Below are 26,952 nucleotides of genomic sequence, written 5' to 3'. Positions count from 1 at the left end.
GGTTTTGGAAACAAAGAGCAAATTTAACATGATCAGTTTGTAAATTCTAAGTACAATATTTCATAACTTTGCCATAATTGCAGGTGCGCATCCTTAAAGATTACCATCTGGATAATGATCCATGGCCTTATGGTTGTTGTGAAATACCCTCTGTGGTCACATGAGGGAATGAAACATTTAGAAAACAAGCACATTCTTCATCTCAAATTTAAAAAAAAACACACAAAGCCGCATTTTCTTTTCACGGCAGTAAACACACCCCCTTTATTTCAAGTATTTTTCCTCATTAACTTTGAGTGAAAACATTATAGCAGAAAGAAATCTTTCAGATGCACTGTGAGCAAAAGCACAGGCTCCACAGTACTGTAATGTCCATAGAACCTTCTTTTTTTCCCCCCGTTTTTCTACTTTTTATTTTAAAAGATTAAACACAGCAATTAAAATGAGTCAGAATTAACCAATAACAGTCTAACTTACTGAATTAACTGACACATTTAGCAAAATGCTAATAAAACAAAGCAATCTACGATTGTTAGGCTAGCAGAAGCTCCGTGTTCTATTAGTGCAATACATCATAAACGTAACATGATTTGGGGTGGGGGTTTGGTTTGGGGGGCGGGCGAGGTGGGGGGGGGGGGGCAGAATTAAGGGAAAGCAAAGGGTTGGGTGGGGGGGCATCAAATTAAAACTTTCACATCGGTTGAAATCTAACACAAAAGTTGTTACATTGCTGTAATGGGAGCTTTGAAAAAAAAGTGAAGCAAACTGCCATAGAAATGATGGAACTTGGAGATTATTCAACACACATACTTTGAAATGCGGTTAAAAAGTTCAGTACATTTGAAAGGATGAGGTTAAAGCCAACATGCTGTAATAAGGCAACACAAAAAGTCCTACTGCACCATGGTGCCATTCTGCATTGATTAAATAAGTACTAAAATGTATTTTTTTTAAATGCTCACTTTTTTGTGAAAGCACTTCCATTACATATTCACTATCTTTCCATGACAACAAAATATCTATGTGGCACAAACCCAGTAAGACATCCAAGACTGTCGTGTGTATATTTACAATAAATAAGATACATTTCTCAGATACATTAATACAAAAAGAAAAATTACAGTACAGTCAAATGCTCTGCAGGAATGTATTACTTTGCATAGTGACAAGTTACATTACAGAGCTTCGGGTGCAGGCAACACCGTGACAACAAAGAATCTAGTAAATAATTTGTTGGCAAATCTGGGTTGCACGTATACAGATGTCAATGCACATTTTAGACATTTTGAAAATGGGAGTCATGTAAATTTTAAAATGTAAAAAATAGAGATGATATGTAAGCTAAATGTCTCGTCCTCACTCGTGCGTTATGGCATCTCTTATAGAATCAGTGTACACAGGAATTATCAGCCACTTTGCCATCTCCAAAAAGATAATTGGTCCAACTTGAAATTGAAATTGGTGTCAGCAGTAGAGTGGAAAAATAATGCCAGCTACCCCGATTAAAATATCAGCTCACTTCCAAACAAAAATAAAACTGTCGCACGTCGGCAGCACAGGACTTGTCCCCAAAACTGAGTATAGTGTTAAGAAAACGCTAAACTATTCGTACACATCTCATTTGAGTTTTTTTTTGCAATAGTGTATGGATACAAAGTCAAACATGCAGCTTTTAAGTAACCTCCAAAAAAAGGTTTTTATAGTTGGATGCAGATGACCCATTTTCCTACAATTGGGAATTATCAACTATGTTTTTTTGAAATTGTCACATGCAAATTTGTGTGATAGCTGCAAGTTCTGTCCTTTAACTGGTTCTTTATTTTTCACATGACAGCTTCTTGATTGATCTTTCCCACTCTTTTCCACAAAAGGTTGGTGTTCCTTCAGAGATGACATTTTTGCAGTATCTTGCGCTGACGTTTGCTTGGAGATAGCCCCTATGACTGGTTCAGGCTTTAACAGTGATCCACAAACTATGGCCTTATCTTCGAATTGTAATTTTGCACTTGCAGGCTTTGATGAGGATGTTGTGATACTTGATACTGTAGCAGGCCCAAATGTGCTAAAATGTGGCCCTTCGTTATCATTCCTGGACAGCAAATCCTGTGAACCTAATTCTTTCCTCCTCTCAGTCTCTGTTATCCCAGGGATAGCCAACTTGACTGGACCCAATACATTTTTGGCAACAGTAGCTAAATGGGAAACAAAAGGTGTTTTTGCAAAGCTAGCTGGAGAGCATTTTAAGCCAACCCCACCTTCCATATTTAGTACAGATTGGCTTTTAGTGTCCAGCTTCTCACCTTCCTTTAATATTCGCTCACTTTGGCTTACTCTTCCTTCCATTTCCTCTGTAATGGAATGTTTAAGATGCTTGATATTTGAATGAAAAGGTTTTGCACCAATTCCAAATGAATCTTTTTGCTTGCTCACAGTTTGCCCTTTAACCTCGTCATTCGGCTTGCATTCAGTTCTAATGGTCTCCTTCTTAGGATCATCAGTTATCTGGGACTGTACTGAGGGATGAGGAGGTCCTGATTTGAATAGCAAATGCTCAAAAGTATTGGAAGAACACGCAGTAAGGTGATCATCTGCTTCAGGGAGTTTCTGATGTACATCCCCTGTAGGTTTTCTATACACCATCTGATTAAGGGGAGAGCTACTGTTATCAATACCAGTTTCCCACAAGTCTGTTTGAGTGTCTTGATGGATTTTAAACACTGCTGTCTTCTTGAACTCTTGGTTTGATGTTTGGTCTGGAGTTTTTTGCATTGAGAGTGTTTTGGGAGGGTTATTATCCTTCTTGGTCACACAATCTATAATAGGCTGCTTCATTTCATCAGTTTTCAAGTCTTTGGGATCTGTTTTATTCTGGCCACCCTTCTGAATGCCTGAGGCAGCATGTTCTAATATAGCCTTTTCCCCAGCTGCTGTGCTGTTTGAACAATCTTCCACTTGATATTGTTCTACTCTTTTATGTAGTACTGTACTGCCCAATATCGACCTCCGAATGTTGTGCTCTGAAAGTGGAGTTAAGTTTCTTTCTGAAGACTTAATTTCTTTAGACTCAGATAGCAACATAGAGCTGAGGTCATCTTCTGAAGAATCCCGACTTTCAGGTTTATGTGAATCATAACCAGCTTCAAGTAAAGTTGAAACATCAGTTTGGGCACAAACCCGATGCAACTTCCTTCCTTCCTGGCTATCTTCTGAACCCTCGTCACTTTCGTCTTCAGAGATCTCCACCTCATGAATGGCATCTTGCTTTTGCAGAGCTTCTCTCCTTTCTGCTCGATCATGTCTTATTGCTACTAGTTTGTCATTCAGCTTTCCCCGATTCATTCCTTCTGATGATTCTTGCCTACCAATTTTTCTGGCAGCAGGCTGCTTTAGTGTTCCCTTTTCTGCAGGGCCACGTTTGCTGCCTTGTGACTCATTAGCAGATTCCTGTAAACTCTGTAGACTGGGATCTCTCTGCAGCATTTCTTTCTTAAATTCTGAGTGTGATATATCCAGGCTGTGTTTTCGGGAAGATGACAGCTTCTTTTCAGATGAGAGAGTGGCAGCTAATTTTTCAGCAGACTGAACCCTCTTCAGCAACGGCGATCTTGGCGGTTCTGCACTTTTGGGTCTAGAAATCTGCCTGACCAATGGTGGAGAAGAGTGTAATTTAACTGGAAATGATTGTGCTACATTGGAACTAGCCAGAGAATGTGAAGGCAGGGGAGATGGGGAGCGCTGAGGGGACGATGGCTGTGGGGTGGGTGATGGAGTGCGAGCAAGAGGAGAGAGGGGTATGTTCCCAGCAGACTTGCGTCTGGGAGACCTATACTGTCGTTGAAGCTTGGGAGCCAATCCTTGAAGAGAACTTGGACGGATGTGACCAGAACTGGCTGGAGAATTGGGCACGCTGGAACTGGGAGAACTGCTCTGTGAAGAGTTACCACCAACTAGAACGAAAGAGATCAAAACATAGGATTATCACTGAACAGAAAACTTAAAATTATATACAACTGACATTTGAGATGAAAACTGCTAAAAGCAACTTTAGTAGAACTTACAGAAACAAAAATACAACTGCAAAGCTAGTTATTTGCCTTCAAGACGTTTGTTGAAATAAATGTGCACAGAAAATACCTGTAGGATATTTTATAAAATTCCGTACACATCTTGTAATCACCTTTTTTCTTTATTACAAACAGGGGTGAGAAATACTGTTACCTTCAAATAACAGGCATAAGAGAACTTTAAAATAGCTGTTTGAAGACTGTTGGCCGGAGCACTCCGGCCCTTCACACCAGCGGGATCTTCCGGTTCCGCCGACTGCGCATCCCTGGCGCAGGTTTCCCAGTGGCAAGGGTTACATTCAATCCTATTGACAACGGCGGGATCAGAAGATCCTGTTGCCAGTAAATGAAACACGTGGTGGGTTGCATGGAAAATCATGCGCCTTGTCTGTGTTATTCATACTGTACCATATTCCTCAATATGGAAAATGGGGAGGGGGGTGGCAGTAAGTGGGGAGAACAAGTGAAGAGACCCAGTAAACGTGTTGCTTATGCCATTGCTTTTAACACATTTTCAACTATCATGGCAAAATTTATTTGACAATAAATACTTGGACAAAGGCTAATTCTTCAGAAATAGGAAAATGTTAGATAAACCCAATATGTTTTTGACTTTGTATATAGTCATTGACCAACATTAGTTTCAAAACCATAGCTGAAAAGCAAATGTAGGTGACCTTGAATTGCTGGTGAGACACCCCTAACCCACCTTTCCGACCTTTCTATTTGCTTAAAACCTGTTACATCTCTAACTATTTTCCAGTTTTGATAAAAGGTCACTGACCTGAAATGTTCACTTAATTTCTCTCTCCATAAATGGATTATCTGTTTTAATTTATTTTATTTTAACAGTTTTCATTTGGATAATGCTTCCACAAACAATTGACCAGCAAAAAAAAGTTGTATAAAAGCAAATCCCTTCCCCAGTTAGTGTACTGCTGCAAAGAAAATGTAATTGTTTTCTTATTTTTTAGAAAATATTTAACTGAAGCATTTGTAATTTTCACAGTTCAACACATTGACATTTCTTAAACAACCACGCAGACTGACACACACAAAACACACAAAATACAGAAAACAACATCCCCTACTACCCCAGCCCTATTCCTTACTTACACGTATACCAAGCTCCCTGTCCTTATCTAACATTGCCATGCCTCCTGTTTTCCTCCCCCCACTCCCCCCCCCCCCCCCCCCCCCCCTGCTGCTGACGTTCAATTTTCCTTGAAGAAATCGATGAACGGTTGCCATCTCCGGGCGAACCCCTGAGTTGATCCTCTCAAGGCGAACTTGATTTTGTTCCAGACAGAAACCCTGCCATATCGCTGACTCACACTCCTGACTTAGAGGGCTCCGAGTCCCTCCATCCCAGGAAAGTCCATCTCTGGGCCACCAGGGAGAAGACTACCAGGACATCACCCCCCCCCCCCCCCCCCTGTACACCGGATCTTCTGATAACCCAAATATTGCCAGTTATGGACTTGGAGTTAAATGTAATTGTTTTCAATGAACATAGTCATAATCAGGGCGGCACGGTGGCGCAGTGGTTAGCACTGCTGCCTCACAGCGCCGAGGACCAGGGTTCGATCCTGGCCCGGGTCACTGCCCGTATGCCGTTTGCACATTCTCCCCGTGTCTGCATGGGTTTCACCCCACAACCCAAAGATGTGCAGGGTAGGTGGATTGGCCACGCTAAATTGCCTCTTAATTGAAAAAAAGAATTGGGCACTTTAAATTAAAAAAACAAACCTAGTCACAATCAGTTCTAGGTGCTATTATGGGGCAGTCAGGTGCATTGAAAATTGAGCAAGTTTGATTTTAGTGCAGGTCCCTTTTCTCTCAGCAAACTGCAGATTCTTCCAGTTTCCCTGAGGTGACCTTGGGTCTCTTTTGCCTATAGTATGATTTGTCAATAGTCTAACAATGTCTCAACAAAAGTCTGAAAATGACACGTCAAGCTCCTGGACCTTAATGACTTCCTTAAAAATACACACATGCAAACCAATTCAGCTTATTTCAAAATTTAACACGAACGAAACATGATGATATTTAATGTACTATTTAATTGAGTTTGTCTGTCTTAACTGCAACTGCATGCTAATTTCATCTCAGCATTAGCAGCTACTGAATTCCACCACAAGGACATAAAAAAAGGAGTGAGGAAAGCATCTATCTTATCCACCTGATGTAATCTAATTAAAGATCTGATCAGTTTTTAACAAATTGGTTAATATTGCTCTTTCAGTTGAGTCAGGCATTTGTTAAATTACCTTTCAAGCAGTTAATCAGTCATCAATTACACATGTGGATGACTAATAGCATAAAGAATTTTAATTATATTTAGCAAGTGCCTTCTTTAGCCTCTATTGCATGCTTTGGTTGCTTGCAAAATACCGCTCTGTCCCACTTTGCAGATTCCCTCTTGTTGTTTTAAAATCTTACACCATCATTCATCATCTTCTCGACAACAGATTACATTTCTTTGAGGTCTTCACAGCTCAATAACCTCACCCACAACCAGCCTGGCTACGATTTCCACTGACCTTGCACTTAATAAAGTGATGTCAATAAAGAGCTTTCATTTCCTCACATGTGGCCCAGAGTTCTCTACAACTAACACATTTTCAAATGCCATCATTGTTGGTAAGAAGACAAATGTGACAGACTATTTGCACTTAACAAACATTAAACGAATAACCAGGTATTCTGTCATTTGATAATATTGTTTGATGGATAAATATTAGTGATGACTCTGGTAGTACTCCCATGTTTTCCAAACATTGCCACTTGGGCTTTTATGTCCATCTGGGCTGGCAGATGGGGCCAAAGCTTAACATCTCATCAGAAAGATGGCAATGTTGTGTCAGGCTAGAATGTGCTCAAATCTGCAGTGGCATTTGAGCACATAATATTCTGTCTCAGAGAGGTACCAACCAAGGTATGCTGACAGACAATTAAAGACAGATGTTGGTTGACAATTGGGAGTTTACAAATTATGCTTCTCAGGCTCTTGGTTCGCTGACAGGCAACAAGCTGGACCGGGAGAAGAGGGTCAAGTACCCCAACCGTTGAAAGTGGGAGGACAGTTGAAATACTAAAAGCATATGGGTAGGCCAGACTAGTTTTCTGAAGCTTCCTCTAAGTAAATACCATTGTAGCCTGTCTCCCCCCATAAATATTGACAGAACCTGAACTTCTCAGTGCTGCTAAGCAAATCAACATATAGATTCTCCAACATAATTTGAAAGATAGTTTCTCTTTATACATTCTCTGGGGTGCCTCATGATCAGCCAACAGGCATAGTATCTCACCCCTCTTTGTTGAACCCTGTATCAGATTTCCATTATGAACAAAGTGTCTGACAGTGGGGCCATGAGTGAAAAAGGCATTTTTCTTCTTTATAGGCTTTGCATTTGAGTAGTGAAAAAGAAAATCGGAAAGCACCAAATACTTATGAACAAAATTTGAAAAGGTCATAAAAATGGGAAACAGAAATTGTAAAAATCTGATATCCAAGTCGCACAGCCATTATAAAAATCTCATTTCAGTAAATATGCATGACTGGCTCAAAGCTCTTTGAGCTTCATCCTACAAGCTGTAAAGTTTACTGACAATTTTAATCCATAACAAGTGGATAGTTATCGCGAGTTCATGCTATTATATTGACCTCCCTTTTAATTTCATTGTTGGACACTTCGATAGCGCATCCTATGGAGGACTGAAGAATCACTGACAGCAACCTCTGGATTTCTGCATTTAAGTGTGTGTGTACAGACACCAGAATTACTGCCAATTTCATAGACTAATGATAGTAAACACTGACCATTTTGCCCTCATTACAGTTGCAAAATTTGTGTCAATATCCAGCTCAGACTCCAAACTTAGAAATGTAAGTTAGAATATTTAATTCAACAACAAATTATATATAGAAAGTGAAATAGAGGGAAATAAAGATGGGATTAAGATGGTGAGTTAAGAGATGGAAAGAAAAAGTAAAAAAAATGTTTTTAAAATCTCAAACAATGATCATGATCTGATGGAATGACGCTTTGCGTTTTTAAGCACAAATTTTCAGTGTAAGAGAGGTAGTTTGGCAGTAATTAAGACTTACCACTACATTAAAAATGCACTTACGTGTAAATGGACAAACAATAACCGTTTACAGCAAGTTTGGGGGTGTCCACCAATAATTAGTATAACTTAAGATGGAGGAGGAATTTAAAAGGTGGGATATGGTGCCGCTGTCGCTGGCAGGCAGAGTGCAATCCGTTAAAATGACGGTTCTCCCGAGGTTCTTGTTCCTCTTCCAGTGCTTGCCCATCTTTATCCCTAGGGCCTTTTTTAAAACGGTAACCAGCAGCATCATGGGATTTGTTTGGGCGCATGGCACCCCAAGGGTGAAGAGGGTCTTCTTGGAGCGGGGTAGAGATGGGGGGGGGGGGGGGGGGCTGGCGTTGCCCAATCTCTCGGGGTACTATTGGGCGGCCAACATGTCGATGGTGCGCAAGTGGGTGATGGAGGGGGAGGGGGCAGCATGGAAAAGGATGGAGAGAGCGTCATGTGGGGATACAAGCCTGGAGGCCCTGGTAACGGTGCCGTGGCCGCTCCCTCCCACGAGGTATACCACGAGTCCGGTGGTGGCGGCTACCCTCAAGATTTGGGGGCAGTGGAGGCGACATAGGAGAGAAGTGGGGGGCTCGATGGAGGCTCCGTTAAGGGGGAACCATAGGTTCGTCCCGGGGAACATGGATGGGGGATTTCAGGGATGGTACAGAGCGGGCATTAGACAGCTGAGGGACCTGTTTATCGACGGGAGGTTTGCGAGCCTGGGGGAGTTGGAGGAGAAATTTGGCTCCCCCGGGAAACATGTTTAGGTATCTGCAGGTAAATGCATTTGCTAGACGGCAGGTGGAGGGATTCCCTGTGCTCCCCGCGAGGGGGGTGAGTGACAGGGTGCTTTTGGGGGTCTGGGTCAGGGAGGGGAAGATATCCGATATCTACAAGCTTATGCAGGAGGTGGAAGAGGCGTCAGTAGAGGAGCTGAAAACTAAGTGGGAGGGGGAACTGGGGGAACAGATCGAAGACGGGACATGGGCTGATGCCCTGGAGAGGGTTAATTCTTCCTCCTCGTGTGCGCGGCTTAGCCTCATTCAATTCAAGGTGCTGCATCGGGCCCACATGACTGGGACAAGGATGAGTAGGTTCTTTGGGGGTGAAGATAGGTGTGTCAGATGCTCGGGGAGTCCAGCGAACCATGCACATATGTTCTGGGCATGCCCGGCACTGGAGGAGTTCTGGAAGGGGTGGCGAGGACGGTGTCAAGGGTGGTGGGATCCAGGGTCAAGCCAGGTTGGGGACTTGCAATCTTTGGGGTTGGGGTAGAGCCGGGAGTGCAGGAGGCGAAAGAGGCCGGTGTGCTGGCCTTTGCGTCCCTAGTAGCCCGGCGAAGGATTTTGCTACAATGGAAGGATGCGAGGCCCCCAAGCGTGGAGACCTGGATTAATGACATGACGCGTTTTATTAAGCTAGAGAAGGTCAGATTCGCCCTGAGAGGATCTGTGCAAGGGTTCTTTAAGCGGTGGCAACCTTTCCTCGACTTTCTGGCTCAACGATAGGGTACTGGGTCAGCAGCAGCAACCCGGGGGGGTGAGGGAGGCGATGACTATGTTTGTTTATTTTATTTAAATTTGATTTATTTAATTTTAATTTATGCTTAAGTTCTCTTGTTGGGGGGGGGAGGGGGGGGGGGGGCGGCGGGGGGGGGGGGGGGGATACATGTGCTGTTACGGTTTGGGGGGAGTTGCGGGTGTTATGGGGCAGTTTGTTGCATACAGTAGTCCCCCGTTATACCGCGCTCCGCAATACCGCAGTTCGCGATATACCGCGGGGGGGCTTATGGACCCCAACTGTCAGTTGTGTCAATTTCAGCGGCCGGCTGATTGTTTCAGTGAGAGCAGCTTCCCTCTCTGGATCAAAGTGAGCCGGCCGCTGAAATTGACACTGCCGGCTGCTCTCTCCCTCCAATCAGAAACATTAAAACTTAAAGTTGGATTGGAGGGAGAGAGCAGCCGGCAGTGTCAATTTCAGCGGCCGGCTCACTTTGATCCGGAGAGGGAAGCTGCTCTCTCACTGAAACAATCAGCCGGCCGCTGAAATTGACACTGCCGAGGGGAGGGGGGGCGGGTGTTGGGGGGGGGGGGGGGGAGAAGAGGGGGGGCGGGTGTTGGGGGGGGGAGGGTGAAGAGGGGGGCGGGTGTTGGGGGGGAGAGGAGGGGGGGCGGGTGTTGGGGGGGGAGAGGAGGGGGGCGGGTGTGGGGGAGACCCCCCTGGGGGTGTGGGGGAGAGAGGGTGGACCTGCGGGTGTTGGGGGAGAGAGGAGGGCCCTGCGGGTGTTGGGGGAGAGAGGGGGGCCCTGCGGGTGTTGGGGGACGGGGGGGGGGGGGGGGGGAGCCGGAGTGTGTGGGGAGGGGGCGAGCCGGAGGGTGTGGGGGGACAGGGGGCGAGCTGGACGCTGTGGGGGAGAGCAGGAGGGTGTGGGGGAGAGGGGGAGAGGGAGCGAGCCGGAAGGTGTGGGGGGAGACGGGGCGAACCGGAGGGTGTGGGGGGAGAGGGGGCGAGCCGGAGGGTGTTGGGAGGGAGAGGGGGCGAGTCGGAGGGTGTGGGGGGAGAGGGGTCTAGTTGGAGGATGTGGGGGGAGAGGGGGCAAGCCGGAGGAAAAAAAAAGAAATTGACACTGCCGGCTGCTCTCTCCCTCCAATCAGAAACATTAAAACTTAAAAGTTGGATTGGAGGGAGAGAGCAGCGGGCAGTGTCCAATTTCAGCGTCCGGCTGATTTCAGTGAGAGCAGCTTCCTTCTCCGGATCAAAGTGAGCCGGCCGCTGAAATTTTAATTGGATCCACGATGGGGGTTTTAAATTTATTTAAAAATCTATGCTAGCGCTTCCCATTGTGAGTCTACGGGGGTCTGACCTCTCCCCCCGCCCCCCCCCTAGACTCACAATGGGAAGCGCTAGCATAGATTTTTAAATAAATTTAAAACCCCCATCATGGATATCCGCGGCTCGGATACAACGCGGGTGGCTGTCTTGGACCCCAACACCCGCGTTATAAAGGGGGACTACTGTATTATCACTTGTTATATTTTTATACTTTCTGTAAAAAATTCCAATAAAAATTATTTACAAAAAAAGAAAAACAATTTGTTCTGAATCTGTCTAGAAAATTGCCATGTAATTATGGTGTGAGAGCAGTGGTGTGCTGACTTTTCCAAGGAGACACAGTAAAACCTGTTTCTCAGAGGGGAAATACACCATTTTAAAAATAGCTTACTTTATATTTACAGTGGTGTTTATTTTATACCAGTTTTTGCATTCAGCAAGGGTCAAATGAGCTTTGAGGGGAACGTCGGCAGAGTATCATCGAAGGATTAGCGTAATTTCTGTGTTGGTACAATCCCGGTCAAGCTGTGGAGTTTTCGACAGAAAGGATTTGTGTTAAGCATTTCCAAAATATGACTAAAACTATTAACGGAAACTACCTGAGTGTACAGAATCCGGCGTGGATCGATAGCCCTGGGTTGGTGAGCGAGGTGAAAGATTATGTGTTGGCGAACCTGGCACACTTTCTCCAGACGAAAGCGATCGATTCAGGGAGGACAAACTCCGACTGGTATGCAGCAATGTCGCTTGTTTTGTAACTTTTCGGAAGAGTGAGCTTCTCTTCTTACTGCAAATTACAAAGTAGAATGAACAACTTGGGCATAATAGAATTAAAAGTCTAACCTGTGCTCAGAAGGGTTAAGTGTAAATAGATGTTTCTAGCAACGAAATAAAAAAATGGTTTCAGAAAAATTCATATCCCCTGTCCTTTTGGTACTAGACACTTTCAGAGGCCACTCAGTGGCAGAGTGTGCAACTGGCAAATCTACACACAAGATTTCTGAATGTGGTACTCTGAACCGTCCATGAAAAGGGTGACTAGAGCTGGTCAGGGTGTCCAAGTTGTACATATAAAATAATCTATTGTAATGGGAGCAGAAAGTTTTTGCCTCCAAAATTTAAACAAGAAAAACAAAATAATGCACAACTATGTTTTATTTTTCAATCAGTGTAAGTCCATAAGACATAGGAGTGGAAGTAAGGCCATTCGGCCCATCGAGTCCACTCCGCCATTCAATCATGGCTGATGGGCATTTCAACTCCACCTACCAGCATTCTCCCCGTAGCCCTTAATTCCTCGCGACATCAAGAATTTATCTATCTCTGCCTTGAAGCCATTTAGCGTCCCGGCCTCCACTGCACTCCGCGGCAATGAATTCCACAGGCCCACCACTCTCTGGCTGAAGAAATGTCTCCGCATTTCTGTTCTGAATTTACCCCCTCTAATTCTAAGGCTGTGCCCACGGGTCCTCGTCTCCTCGCCTAACGGAAACAGTTTCTTTGCGTCCACCCTTTCTAAGCCATGTATTATCTTGTAAGTTTCTATTAGATCTCCCCTTAACGTTCTAAACTCCAATGAATACAATCCCAGGATCCTCAGCCGTTCCTCATATGTTAGACCCGCCATTCCAGGGATCATCCGTGTGAATCTCCGCTGGACACGCTCCAGTGCCAGTATGTCCTTCCTGAGATGTGGGGCCCAAAACTGGACACAGTACTCCAAATAGGGCCTAACCAGAGCCTTATAAAGGCTCAGTAGCACATCGCTGTTTTTATATTCCAACCCTCTTGAGATAAATGACAACATTGCATTCGCTTTCTTAATCACGGATTCAACCTGCATGTTTACCTTTAGGGAATCCTCGACTAGCACTCCCAGATCCCTTTGTACTTTGGCATTATGAATTTTCTCACCGTTTAGAAAGTAGTCTATGCTTGGATTCTTTTTTCCAAAGTGCAAGACCTCATATTTTCTCACGTTGAATTGCATCAGCCATTTCCTGCACCACTCTCCCAAACTGTCTAGATCCTTCTGCAGCCTCCCCACTTCCTCAGCACTACCTGCCTGACCACCTAACTTCGTATCATCGGCAAACTTCGCTAGAATGCCCCCAGTCCCTTCATCCAGATCATTAATATATATGGTGAACAGCTGCGGCCCCAACACTGAACCCTGTGGGACACCGCTGGTCACCGGCTGCCATTCCGAAAAAGAACCTTTTATCCCAACTCTCTGCCTTCTGTCAGACAGCCAATCCTCAACCCATGCCAGTAGCTCACCTCGAACACCATGTGCCCTCACCTTACTCAGCAGCCTCCTGTGTGGCACCTTATCAAAGGCCTTTTGGAAATCCAGATAGACCACATCCACTGGGTTTCCCTGGTCTAACCTACTTGTCACCTCCTCAAAGAATTCTAACAGGTTCATCAGGCACGACCTCCCCGTACTAAATCCATGTTGACTTGTTCTAATCCGACCCTGCTCTTCCAAGAATTTAGAAATCTCATCCTTAATGATCGATTCTAGAATTTTACCAACAACCGAGGTTAGGCTAATTGGCCTATAATTTTCCATCTTTTGTCTTGATCCTTTCTTGAACAAGGGGGTTACAACAGCGATCTTCCAATCGTCCGGGACTTTCCCTGACTCCAGTGATTTTTGAAAGATCTCAACCAACGCTTCCGCTATTTCTTCAGCCACCTCCCTCAGAACTCTAGGATGTAGCCCATCGGGGCCAGGAGATTTGTCAATTTTAAGACCTTTTAGCTTTTTTAGCACCATCTCTTTTGTAATGGCAACCATACTCAACTCAGCCCCCTGACCCTTTATAATTTTTGGGATATTACTCATGTCTTCCACTGTGAAGACAGATGCAAAGTACTTATTAAGTTCTCCAGCCATTTCCTCGTCTCCCATCACTAGCCTTCCAGAATCAGTTTGAATTGGCCCAATGTCTACTTTGGCCTGTCATTTGTTTATGTATTGAAAGAAACTTTTACTATCATTTCTTATATTACTGGCTAGCCTGCCTTCATATTTGATCCTCTCCTTCCTTATTTGTCTCTTTGTTAACCTCTGTTTGTTTTTGTAGCCTTCCCAATCTTCTGATTTCCCAGTGCTTTTGGCCACTTTATAGGATCTCTCTTTTTCTTTGATACATTTCCTGACCTCCTTTGTCAGCCACGGCTGTCTAATCCCTCCCCGGATAATCTTTCTTTTCTTGGGGATGAACCTCTGTACAGTGTCCTCAATTATGCATACAAACTCCTGCCATTTTTGCTCTACTGTCTTCCCCACTAGGGTCTGCTTCCAGTCGATTTTCGCCAGTTCCTCTCTCATGCCCTCGTAATTACCTTTGTTTAACTGTAACACCATTACATCCGATTTTGCCTTCTCTCTTTCAAACTGCAGACTGAACTCAACCATATTATGATCGCTGCTTCCTAAGTGTTCTCTTACTTTAAGATCTTTTATAAAGTCTGGTTCATTACATAGCACTAGGTCCAGAATAGCCTGCTCCCTTGTGGGCTCCATGACAAGCTGTTCCAAAAAGCCATCTTGTAAGCATTCCATGAATTCCTTTTCTTTGGATCCACTGGCTACGTCATTTACTCAATCCACCTGCATATTGAAGTCCCCCATGATCACCGTGACCTTGCCTTTCTGACATGCCTTTTCTATTTCCCGGTACATGTTGCGCCCCTGGTCCTGACCACTGTTAGGAGGTCTGTACATAACTCCCATTATGGTTTTTTTGCCTTTGTGGTTCCTCAATTCTACCCACACAGACTCCACATCATCCGACCCTATTTCGTTTAGTGCCATAGATTTAATTTTGTTCTTAACTAACAAGGCAACCCCACCTCCTCGGCCCACCTCCCTGTCTTTTCGATAGGTTGTATATCCTTGGATGTTTAACTGCCGGTCCTGAAACCCCTGCAGCCATGGCTCTGTGATGCCTACCACATCATAATCATTCACGATGATCTGTGCCATTAGTTTGTCTACTTTGTCAATGCAATCTTACTTCTATTTGAGATTACTAATATCAAATGAATGATCACAGCAAAGGCAGGAGCTGTGTGTTCACTAGAGGGGCATTCTACCCAATTGCTTACTGACCCTCAACAGCAGCAAAATGCAAAGCAAATGGGACAATTATTATTTTCTTTCAAAATCCAATAATTATGTAGAAGCTACGTCCTAGTAAAAAGGAAAGTGTCTGTTGAACAAAGAACAGCACTAAATACTCATCAATAATGTTTAAATGACTAATTACCACAAGGTTTTATAGCCCCCAAGGCTCACTTCAACAGTTAAAGAGTTCTTAAAATGCAGAATGAAATGGGTAAAACTGCTGGTGAAGTTATTCAGCGATATCTGCTGAAAAGTACCTTTCTTGGCCATCTTTTGTTTTGCCCTTCTTATTCCTCCTTGCCATCTTTGACTTGTAGGTAGATCTCCGAGCTGGTCCAATTTTGATTGAAGTGTTCTCAAAAGGAGTAGTTGAAATTGAAACCTTGTTTGCACTCTATGAATACATGTTAATTGTACAAGAAAAATGCATTTTTAATTCCTGCGTGAAATACATTCAGCAAATATTCAGACAACTTTAAGGCACAGTTGAAGGAACAGTATTACCATTGATAAATATCCCATCACCAACATCTGGGGGTCACCAGTGACCAGAACCCTAACTGGACTAGGCACAGCAAGCAGTAACGACAAGAGCAGTTCAACGGCTGTGTATTCTGCAACATGTAACTCACCTCCTGACTTTCCATTATCTACAGGGCACAAGTCAGAGAGTGACAGATCATTCTCCAGTTGCCCAAATGAGTACAGCTACAGCAATGTTCAAGAAGCCCGACACCACCAAGCATAAATCAGCCCCTTTGAATGACACCTCATCCACTTAAACATTCACTCCTTCCTGGCACTGCAGCAACTCACCAAGGCTTCAGCACCTTCCAAACTCACAACTTTTACCAAGTAGGAGAACAAGGACAGCATGGAAATACCCCTAAGCTTATCTCCAAGTCATACATTATCCTAACTTACAAATGTATAGCTGTTTCTGAATCATTATTGGATCAAAACACTGGCACACCTTAATTAATGACAGAACGGGTCTCTCTATATCAGACAAACTGTGAATGCCTTACAAATAGCTCACTGTGTTCTGCTCAAGGGCAGTAAATTCTGGCCTTGCTCCTTTGGGCAGCACGGTAGCATGGTGGTTAGCATAAATGCTTCACAGCTCCAGGGTCCCAGGTTCGATTCCCGGCTGGGTCACTGTCTGTGTGGAGTCTGCACGTCCTCCCCGTGTGTGCGTGGGTTTCCTCCGGGTGCTCCGGTTTCCTCCCACAGTCCAAAGATGTGCGGGTTAGGTGGATTGGCCATGCTAAATTGCCCGTAGTGTCCTAATAGTAAGGTTAAGGGGGGGGGAGTTGTTGGGTTACGGGTATAGGGTGGATACGTAGGTTTGAGTAGGGTGATCATTGCTCGGCACAACATCGAGGGCCGAAGGGCCTGTTCTGTGCTGTACTGTTCTATGTTCTTTCATGAAATGCTTTCATCCCTACTCTTGGTTTCATGTTAATTAACTAATTCCTCTATCTGTGCTCATATATTTACGCCAGCTCAATAATAGCTTATCTCACGTATTTACCTTTTTGTGGCACTTTGCTGATTGTCTTTAGGAAATCCAAGTACACTACATCTACTAGCTCCCCTTTATCTACCCTACTGGACACAACCTGAAAAAAAAACTCCAATAAGTTTGTCAAACAAGATTTTCCTCATGTAAACCATGGGTGGAATCTTGTGGAGGCAAGGGGATCTCGGCCACTACTGGAGAAGTGGTGTGACCCCCCCCCCCCCACCACCGTTTTTTCCGAAGGCATGCTGCATCCTGTGCCACTCAGGCACTTGACAGACCAATGGCAAACCTTCCCTGGGATCAAGAACCCAAGGGCAGAAGCCTTGCTCGAAGGTTACTGGCCAACCAGGGGTTTGTATTCTTCTGTACTCAGCAGCACGCACCACCGAGAAGCAGTGGTTGTTGCCAATCCTACACCCACCAGAGGCCTTGAATCAAGGAAAGAAACCAGACACAGGTAAGTGCTGGCGAGTTGGGAAACATAGGGCAGTGGGAGGGAGACTTTTAGCAGGCCCCCTTCCCTGATGGAGGGATCCCCAGGAAGCTCGCAAGCAAACATACCTGGCTTTGCTTGTTGCACTACCTTCATGGTGAGATCCCGACGTGTCACTGGGTTAATACCAGCAGCAATGTTGAGGTCCTTAAGTGGCCTTAAAGTGCCCAGCTAAGGATCTTGAATGGTGCCAGAGCAGAAAGGCAATCCATGATCCTTCTTCCATGGATTAAATAGGGGTGGAGGTAGAAAGTTTTGGGATCCCCACCCACCTGACTGATTAAATGCTATCACTTTCCACACCACCTCCGGTTCTAGTTTTTCCTACAAGTGGAAACATCCTCTCCACATCCACTCTATCCAAACCTTGCAGTATTCTGTAAGTTTCAATAAGACCCCCCTCATCCTTCTAAACTCCAACGAGTACAGACCCTGATCTACTGTGAAGATGGGCGCAAAGTGTCTGTTCAACGTCTTGGTCTTTTCTTCATTCCCTTTGATAATTTCTCCTGTATCTGTCTCCGAGGGACTAATGCTTACTTTAACTAATCTCCTTTTTGTTTTTGTAAACATTTCTACAATCTGATTTGAAATTCCTTGCTAGCTTATTCTCATATTCTATTTTTTCTTTCCCCCCAATTCTATGATGATCCTTTGCTGGTTTCTAAAACACTCCCAACCCTCAGACTTATTACCGTTCTTTAAGCCTCTATTTTTAATCTAATACTATCCTTAATTTCTGTAAATCATGAATGGATCTTTCTTGCTGAATTTTTGTTTTGAAATGGAATGTATTTTTGTTGATCATTTTGAGTTGCTTCATTAAATGTTTTTCACTGTTGATTTACCACCATACCTTTTAGTCTATTTGCCCAATTAACTTTTTTTGGCCCCGAACAGTTGGACTTCTCCCTCATATCTATGTAACTGGCTTTGTTTAAGATAAGATTTGTGTTTCGAACTGGAGGATCTTGCTTTCAAACGTAATATGGAATTCAATTTTATTGTGATCACTTTTTCCCAGTGAATCTTTTACTCAGAGATTACGAATTAAAGCCTACCGCATTGCAAGAATACTAGATATAAACAGCTATGTCCAAATTGGCCCTAAAATGCAATTATTCAGAAAATTGGCATGAAAGCGTTCTGCAAAATCATCTTCTAGATCTCCTTCTCAATTTGATTTGTCCAGCCTACATGAACACTTGTTTCATTGCCTTTGTTACAAGTTCCAATTATGTCTTGCCAAATGCTCAGTCCAACTGTTCGGGGCCAAAAAAAACACAACCATCAGTGTTTTGTGACTGTTGTTATTCCTAATCTTCACCCATATTGGCCGAGATATTCCTCCCTCATTTGCGTCTGGGATTTTCTGGTGCCACTGAAAGTGAATGGAACGCCAAATTTTTCATTCTCATTCACAACGGATCCCGCCATGAACAACACCGGACAATCCTACCCAGTGATTCTACTTCCTGACCTTCTGAGCCAGGACCCTTTCTCACGACTGTGCTTGTGCTATCCTTTACTGTCAGAGCTATTCTTCCTTTTCCATTTTGTCTGTCTTTTCAAAATGTGAATCACGGAATATTTATTTCTTAACCTTGGCCACCTTGTTACTTTGTCTCTATAATAGCAATTATATCCAAACCATTGATCTCAATTTGTGCCACTAATAGCGGTGAGCTATCTTCTTGAACTACTGTAGTACATTTGGTGTATATCCACAATGCTGTTAAGAAGGGAGAACAAGGTCTTTGATTAGTGAAGGAACAGCAATATAGTTCCAAGTCAGGAAAAGTGGCACTTGGAAGGAAACCTGCAGATGGTGGTGTTCCCAAGCGTCTGCTGCCTTTGGGACGTCGGGTTTGGAAGGTGCTAGGATTGGAGGTTTGGCGGACTGCTGCAGTGCATCTTTTAAATGGTACACACTGCGACCACTGGTGTTCGCAAAGTGAATATTTAAGGCACTGATAGGGATGCTGATCTAGCAGGCTACTTTGTCCTGGATGGTATCAAGCTTCTTGTGCATTGAAGCTGCACTTATCCAGGCAAGTGGAAAGTATTCCATTATACCCCTAACTTGAGCTTCTTAGATGGTAGATGGTGGACAGATTTTAGCAGCTGCATACCCCCTCCCCCATGATGTTGATAGTGGGGGTTTCAGTGATGCTATTCCCACTGAAGGCTGAGGGAAGGTGGTTAGATTCTCTCTTGTTGGAGATGGACCGTATCTGGCACTCGAGTGCCATTCATCAGGGCAAGGCAGAATGTTGCCCAGGTCTCACTGCATGTGGGGATGGATTGAACAGTTGCGAATGAGACTAAACACTGCAATTATCAGACAACATTCCCTTTACTAACTTTACGATGGAGGGAAGGTCATTAATGAAGCAGTTGAAGGTGGTTGGGCTAAGGACAGAACCATGAGGAATCACTGTAGTGATATCCTGGGGATGAAATTATTGGCCTTAAGCAGCCATAGCCAGCATGTTTTTTGTTAGGCATGACTCAAGTCAGTGGAGGGTTTTACCCAATTCCCACTGACATCAATTTTCCAAGGCTCCTTGATGCCACATTTGGTCAAATGCTGCCTTGGTCTCAAGGGCAGCCACTCTTACTGCACTTTTCAATTCAGCTACTTTGTCCATTTTGGACCAGGACTGTAATGAGACTAGGAGCTGAGTGGCCATTGCAGAACTCAAGCAGAGCATCGGTGATCAGGTTATTGCTGAGTTAGAGCTGCTTGATAGCACCGCCTACATCATGTTCCATCACATTGCTGATGATTAAGAGCAGACTGATGGGACAGTAATTGGCCAGACTGAATCTGTCCTGCAGAACCTTTTTGTGAAGAGGACCTGGGCAACTGTCAGGTAGATGATAGTGTTGTAACTGTACTGCAACAGCTTGGCTAGGGACGTGATAATTCTGTAGCACCCGTCTTTAGCATTATATCCACAATCGGGGCAGCACGGTGGCACAGTGATTAGCACTGCTGCCTCAAAGCTCCAGAGACCCGGGTTCAATTCCGGCCTCAGATGACTGCCTGTGTGGAGTTTTCACTTTCTCCCCGTGTCTGCGTGGATTTCCTCCGGGTGCTCCGGTTTCCTCCCACAGTTCAAAGATGTGCAGGTTAGGTGGATTGGCCATGCTAAATTGCCCCTTAATATCCAAAAGGTTAGGTCAGGTTTCAGGGATAGGGTGGAGGCATGGGCTTAAATACGGTGTTCTTTCCAAGAGCTAGTGAATACTCGTTAGGCCGAATGGTCTCTTTCTGCACTGTAAATTCTATGATTCTATGTTCTCAAGGCCCCTAGCCTTTGCTGCATCTAGTGAGCTCAGTTGATTCATGATATCATGAGACGATAATCTAATTGGCATCTCTGGTGCTGGGGACTTCTGAGGAGACAGACGATGGTTACGAATACGTCAGCCTTGCCTTTTGCATTCATGTACTTGAGTTCTGCCACCACAGAGGATAGGGATGTGTAATGGAGTCACCTCATCCTATTAATTGTTCAACTGCCCACCAGAATTCACAACTTGATGTGGCAGGACTGCAGGATTATTTTTTGTATTTATAAATAGTTTACATACATTCTGACTTTGGTATTTTCAAATTGTAAAAAGTTTTGAATATTTTACTTCAGTTTAGCTGGCCAGGTTTTAGTAATATTGTACACAGTTCAAAGTTCAATGCACATCCTCTGCAAATAACAGTTGTGTTTTTCATTTTGTTCACACATAACAGAAAGACAAAGTCACTTGTTTGAGAGCCTGGTTTGGCTCTCAGACGAAAATGTTGCCAAACTTAGAATTCAAGCAGTGATGAAATGGTTCAGCATGCCACATTGACATCCGATTGAGCAAAAATAGCAGGAATCCAGCATATAAAAAAGGATATTAGCATGGACCTGCAGCTCACATTGACAGGAGCTATAACCAAAACAAACTCTTTTGACTTATGTCAGATATTGTCTATGGAAGAAAACTGATAACTACCTTTAATATGAGCTCCACCACTTCCGTATGAACTAGGCCATGGACAGGCTCCCCATTTACATGAGTTATCAGGTCCCCTGCTCGAAGACCAGAATCATGAGCCGGCCCATCTCCTTCAACATGCTGCAAAACAAAGAAAGTCAAAAGTTTAGGATAGGATATAATGAACCAGCTAAAAGCAGTTATAACAAAATCTAACCCATTCTGAGTTATAAAAAATGTCATGGTTCCCGAGAAGCAAGGTGAATCTCCTTACCCAGACCATATGGTGAACTGTAAAGACATCACTCTCGCCCATGTACACTCGAATAGCTCGAAGGGTAAAGCCGTATTTTTTTCCAGCTCTGTGGATAATGATTGGAGGCTTCAGATTGTTTACTGCAGGAGAAAAATCCCGGCTTGGTGAGGAATCCCGCGAGGATGGATTGGATGACAATGAACGTGGTGACATAGGGCTGGCTAAGGGAGAACCAGTGTGGTGGTCTAAGTGAACAAAATATGAAAAAAGTTATTTAATTAGATTTTTTTTCTCTAATAGTTTAACTACCAAAAACAGCCTCCTTTAAGACCAACAACATAGTATTTAACTAACTACTTTATCCATTTCATCCCCCATTACATGCCAGAGTGGAGATTTTCTTTTACCGACAATTATAGTTGACTTCCTTAAGTAAATCAATTAACTATTTTATGAACATTCAAAAATTGTTCTGAAATAAAGTTAAAAAAATCTACTTAATACAAATAGGATCCATAACTAAAGCTTTGACCTACAGTCCAGCCCACCAGTTGGCTGTGTCTCTATCTACTTTTACCAGAATAATATGCATCACCACAGAAGAGTACACTGTGTTGACAAAGTAATATTTCGACAACAGGACACCTTAAATGTTACTGATATTTTCAACGACTTTTGGTTTTGAAATCTTTGAGCTTATTATTCAAACCAACCTGGAGTAATCCAAACTAATTATCAACTGTTGTTACCCCTCGCAGGGCAAAATATTTAACTATTTCACTGAAGAGAAAGAAAACCAAAATCTGTGCTACAAGTTTACAAGGAACTTGAGGCAGACTGTGCTTATTGTTTTGGTTGCTGGGAATGCGCACAGAGCTTCTCAGTCTGTTGTGCTTATTAATCACTCACAACAGTAAAATATTAATAAAAATTAGTTACTCATATATCTAAAGTTATTACCCAAATCATAAGAACATACGAATTAGGAGCAGGAGGAGACCATGAATGGTCTCGAGCTTGCTCTGCCATTCAAAATGATCATGGCTAATCTTTGGCCTCAGCTCCATTTTTTCCATTGGCTCCCATTAGACCCTGATTCTGAGATCAAAATCAGTCTGTCTCAATCTTGAACATACTCAATGGTGGACCAGCCGTAATCATCTGGGGAAAACAATTTGAAAGATTCACAATCTTCTATGTGAAGAGATTTCTCCTCATGTCAGTGCTAAATAATCAACCCCTTATTCTGAGATTGTTCCCCACCCTGTGTTCTATATTTCCCAGCCAAGAGAAACAACCGCTCAGTGTCTACCCTGTCAAGCCTCTTCAAAATCTTGTGCATTTGAGTAAGATCACTTTTCATATGGAGATCAAAACATGCACAGTACTCCAGGTGTAGTCTCACAAAAGTCAGAAACAATTGTACCAAGACTTCCTTGTTTTGTCTGCAAATCACTTAGCTATAAGGTTTAACGTGCCAACTTCCTTCCTAATTGCTTCCTGCTCTTGTGTGCTACTTTTCTGTGTTCCTGGTGCAATTATACCCTAAGTTTCTACGAGCATGAACATTCAAAAGTTTCATGTCTTTTCAAAAGTATTCTGCTTTTCTATTCTTACTGCCAAGAGAATAACCTCATTTCTCCATATTATACTTGAAGTGTGTCTACTTCAATGCAAGGAGCATCTCCGCGGAATAAGGTAGGTGAACATGGAGCGTGGATTGGTACTTGGGACTACGATGTTGTGGCCATTACGGAGACCTGGTTAGAACAGGGACAGGAATGGTTGTTGGAAGTTTCGGGGTATAGACGTTTCAGTAAGAGTTGGAAAGGTGGTAAAAGAGGTGGAGGAGTAGCATTCTTAATCAAGGATAGTTTAACAGCTGCAGAAAGCCAGTTCGAAGGGGATCTGCCTACTGAGGTAATATGGGCCGAGGTTAGAAATAGGAAAGGAGCGGTCACGTTGTTAGGAGTTTTCTATAGGCCCCCAAATAGTAATAGAGATGTGGAGGAAGAAATTGCAAAACAGATTATGGATAGGTGTGGAGGTTTCAGGGTAGTTGTCATGGGTGACTTTAACTTTCCAAATATTTATTGGAACCTCAATAGGTCGAACAGTTCGGATGGGGCAGTTTTTGTACAATGTGTGCAGGAGGGTTTCCTGACACAATATGTGGATAGGCCGACAAGAGGGGGGGCCACATTGGATTTGGAACTGGGTAATGAAACGGGCCCAGTGTTAGATTTGTTTGTGGGAGAGCACTTTGGAGATAGTGACCACAATTCGGTGTCTTTCACTTTTACAATGGAGAGGGATAGGGCCATACGGCAGGGCAAGATTTATAATTGGGGGAGGGCTAATTATGATGCGATTAGGCAAGAATTAGGGAGCATAAGATGGGAACAGAAACTGTCAGGGAAAGGCACAAATGAAAAGTGGAACTTGTTCAAGAAACAAATACTGTGTCCTTGATAGGTATGTCCCTGTCAGGCAGGGAGGAAATGGCTGTGTGAGGGAACAATGGTTCACAAAAGAGGTTGAATGTCTTGTCAAGAGGAAAAAGGAAGCGTATAGAAGGATGAGAAAACAAAGTTCAGTTAGGTCGCTTGAGGGTTACAAGGTAGCAAGAAATGAGCTAAAATAAAGGACTTAGGAAAGCTAGGAGAGGGCATTAGAAGTCCTTGGCGGGTCAGATCAAGGAAAACCCCAAGGCTTTTTACTCTTATGTGAGCAATAAAAGAATGACAAGGGTGAGGTTAGGGCTGGTCAAGGACAGTAGTGGGAACTTGTGCATGGAGTCAAAAGAAATAGGAGGCGTTGAATTTTCTTCAGTGTTCACCAAGGAGAGGGGCCATGTTTTTGAGGATGAGAGTGTGATACAGGTGGGTAGGCTGGAGGAGGTAGATGTTCTGAGGAAGGATGTATTAGCAATTTTGAAAAACCTTAGGGTCGATAAGTCCCCTGGGCCAGATTGGATAGATCCAAGGATTCTTTGGGATGCAAGGGATGAGATTGCAGAGCCTTTGGCTTTGATCTTTGGGTCCTCATTGTCCACGGGGATAGTGCCAGAGGACTGGAGAGTGGCGAATGTAGTTCCTCCGTTCAAGAAAGGGAATAGGATTGACCCTGGTAATTATAGGCCGGTTAGTCTTACTTCAGTGGTCGGTAAGTTAATGGAAAAGGTCCTGAAGGATACGATTTATGAACATTTGGAAAGATGCAGCTTAATCCGGGATAGTCGACACGGATTCATGAAGGGCAAGTCTTGCCTCACAGATTTGATTGTAATCTTCGAGGAGATAACTAAGTGTGTAGATGAAGGTAGAGCAGTTGATGTCGTATACATGGATTTTAGTAAGGCACTTGATAAGGTTCCCTATGGTCGGCTTATGAAGAAAGTAAGAAGATGTGGGATAGAGGGAAATTTGGTCAATTGGATAAGTCACTGGCTATCACATTGAACTCAGAGGGTGGTGGTGGATGGAAAATTTTCAGACTGGAGACCAGTTACCAGTGGTGTACCACAGTGATCAGTACTGGGTCCTCTGCTATTTTGGATTTTTATCAATGACTTGGAGGAGGGGGCTGAAAGGTGGGTCAGTAAATTTGCTGATGACACCAAGATTGGTGGAGTAGTGGAAGAGGTGGAGGGCTGTTGTAGGCTGCAAAGAGACATTGATAGGATGCAGAGCTGGGCCGAAAAATGGCAGATAGAGTTTAACCCTGATAAGTGCGAAGTGATTCATTTTGGTAGAAAAAATTTGAATGCGGATTACAGGGTCAACAGCAGGGTTCTGAGGAATGTGGAAGAACAGAGAGATCTTGGGGTTCATTTTTTTTTTTTTTAAATTTAGTGTACCCAATCATTTTTCCAATTAAGGGGCAATTTAGCGTGGCCAATCCACCTACTCTGCACATTTTTAGGTTGTGGGGGCGAAACCCACGCAGACACGGGGAGAATGTGCAAACTCCACACGGACAGTGACCCAGAGCCGGGATCGAACCTGGGACCTCAGCGCCGTGAGGCGGTTGTGCTAACCACTAGGCCATCGTGCTGCCCGATCTTGGGGTTCATGGCCACAGATCTCTGAAGGTTGCCACTCAAGTGGGTAGAGCCGTGAAGGCCTATAGTGTGTTAGTGTTTATTAACAGGGGGCCTGAGTTTAAGAGCCACGGGGTTATGCTGCAACTGTAGATGACCCTGGTGAGACCACATTTGGAGTATCGTGTGCAGAAAATTGCTTATTGTCACAAGTAGGCTTCAAATGAAGTTACTGTGAAAAGCCCCTAGTCATCACATTCCGGCACCTGTTCGGGGAGGCTGGTACGGGAATTGAACCGTGCTGCTGGCCTGCCTGGTCTACTTTCAAAGCCAGCGATTTAGCCCTGCGCTAAACCAGCCCGCTAAACCAGGGATGTGGAAGCATTGGAAAGGGTGCAAAGGAGATTTACCAGGATGCTGCCTGGTTTTCAGGATAGGTCTTATGAGGAAAGGTTGAGGGAGCTAGGGCTTTTCTCTTTGGAGCGGAGGAGGATGAGAGGCGACTTAGTAGAGGTTTATAAGATGATGAGGGGGCTAGATAGAGTGGACGTTCAGAGTCTATTTCCTGAGTGGATGTAGCTGTTACAAGGGGGCACAACTATAAGGTTTAGGGTGGGAGATGTAGGAGGGATGTCCGAGGAATGTTCTTTACTCAGAGAGTGGTTAGGGTGTGGAATGGACTGCCTGCTGTGATAGTGGAGTCAGACACTTTAGGAACTTTCAAGCTGCTTTTGGAGAGGCACGTGGAGCACACCAGAATGACAGGGAGTGGGATAGCTTAATCTTGGTTTCGGACAAGGCTCGGCACAACATCGAGGGCCGAAGGGCCTGTTCTGTGCTGTACTGTTCTATGTAACATTACTGAGCATAACGGGGAGGGAAACAATTAACCTCTTCAGGAACCTAGTACAGCCAGAAAAGCCAGGCACAAAGACATACACAGAAACAGTGGAAAATTTGCAGGGCCACAATTCACCAAAACCTTTCGTCGTCGCATAAAGGTTTAGGTTTCATAAGCACAACCAAGTGAATTGACTACAGAGTTTGTAGCAATCCTGAAAAGACTGGCTGAGCACTGCAAATTCAGGGACGTGTTAAACAATACCATCAGAGAAAGAATAGCCTGTGGTTTAAGGTGTGAACCTCTTCAAAAGCGGCTGTTAACCGAAAGCAACCTGACCTTAAAGAAAGCTTTGGAAGTTTCTGTATCCATGGAATTAGCAACAAATGAAGCTCAACAGTTGAGTACAGCCACAACAATTAACAAGATGTTGGTTGAAACTGAAACGCAAACACAGGCTTGCACTTGCCATAGGTGTGCAAAAAGTGGGCACTCAGCGGCAGATTGTTGGTGCAAAGACCTCATGTGCAGAAATTGTGGCAGAAAGGGTTCATATTGCAAAAAAATCAAGCTTCAGGCCAAAGTTGCGTGAAGCAAGTGCCAAATAAAACAAATGACAAGCTGAATCAAGGAAAAAGTGTCATTGTGGTACAAAAAGACATGAGGA

General features: G+C 43.9%; 1 protein-coding gene across 8 annotated transcripts in view; it reads right to left on the bottom strand.

Annotated features, from left to right (window-relative positions):
- Positions 1-233: 233 nt before the first annotated feature.
- mast2 (microtubule associated serine/threonine kinase 2) overlaps positions 234-26,952 on the bottom strand; it is a 524,270-nt gene continuing 497,551 nt past the window's right edge. For all 8 annotated transcript variants that reach the window (XM_038794189.1, XM_038794190.1, XM_038794191.1 and 5 more), the window contains 5 exons: positions 21,421-21,647; positions 21,165-21,287; positions 15,399-15,535; positions 11,603-11,790; positions 234-3,947 (listed from right to left, as the gene is read on the bottom strand). In XM_038794189.1, coding sequence (XP_038650117.1) covers positions 1,747-3,947; positions 11,603-11,790; positions 15,399-15,535; positions 21,165-21,287; positions 21,421-21,647 — 2,876 coding nt within the window. In that variant the 3' untranslated portion in view covers positions 234-1,746. The remainder of the gene's footprint in view (positions 3,948-11,602; positions 11,791-15,398; positions 15,536-21,164; positions 21,288-21,420; positions 21,648-26,952) is intronic.

The sequence above is a fragment of the Scyliorhinus canicula genome, chromosome 4 (assembly GCF_902713615.1).
Source record: "Scyliorhinus canicula chromosome 4, sScyCan1.1, whole genome shotgun sequence".
NCBI lineage: Eukaryota > Metazoa > Chordata > Chondrichthyes > Carcharhiniformes > Scyliorhinidae > Scyliorhinus > Scyliorhinus canicula.
Note: the sequence above shows the minus strand (reverse complement) of the source record. Positions and strands in the feature narration are given on the sequence as shown.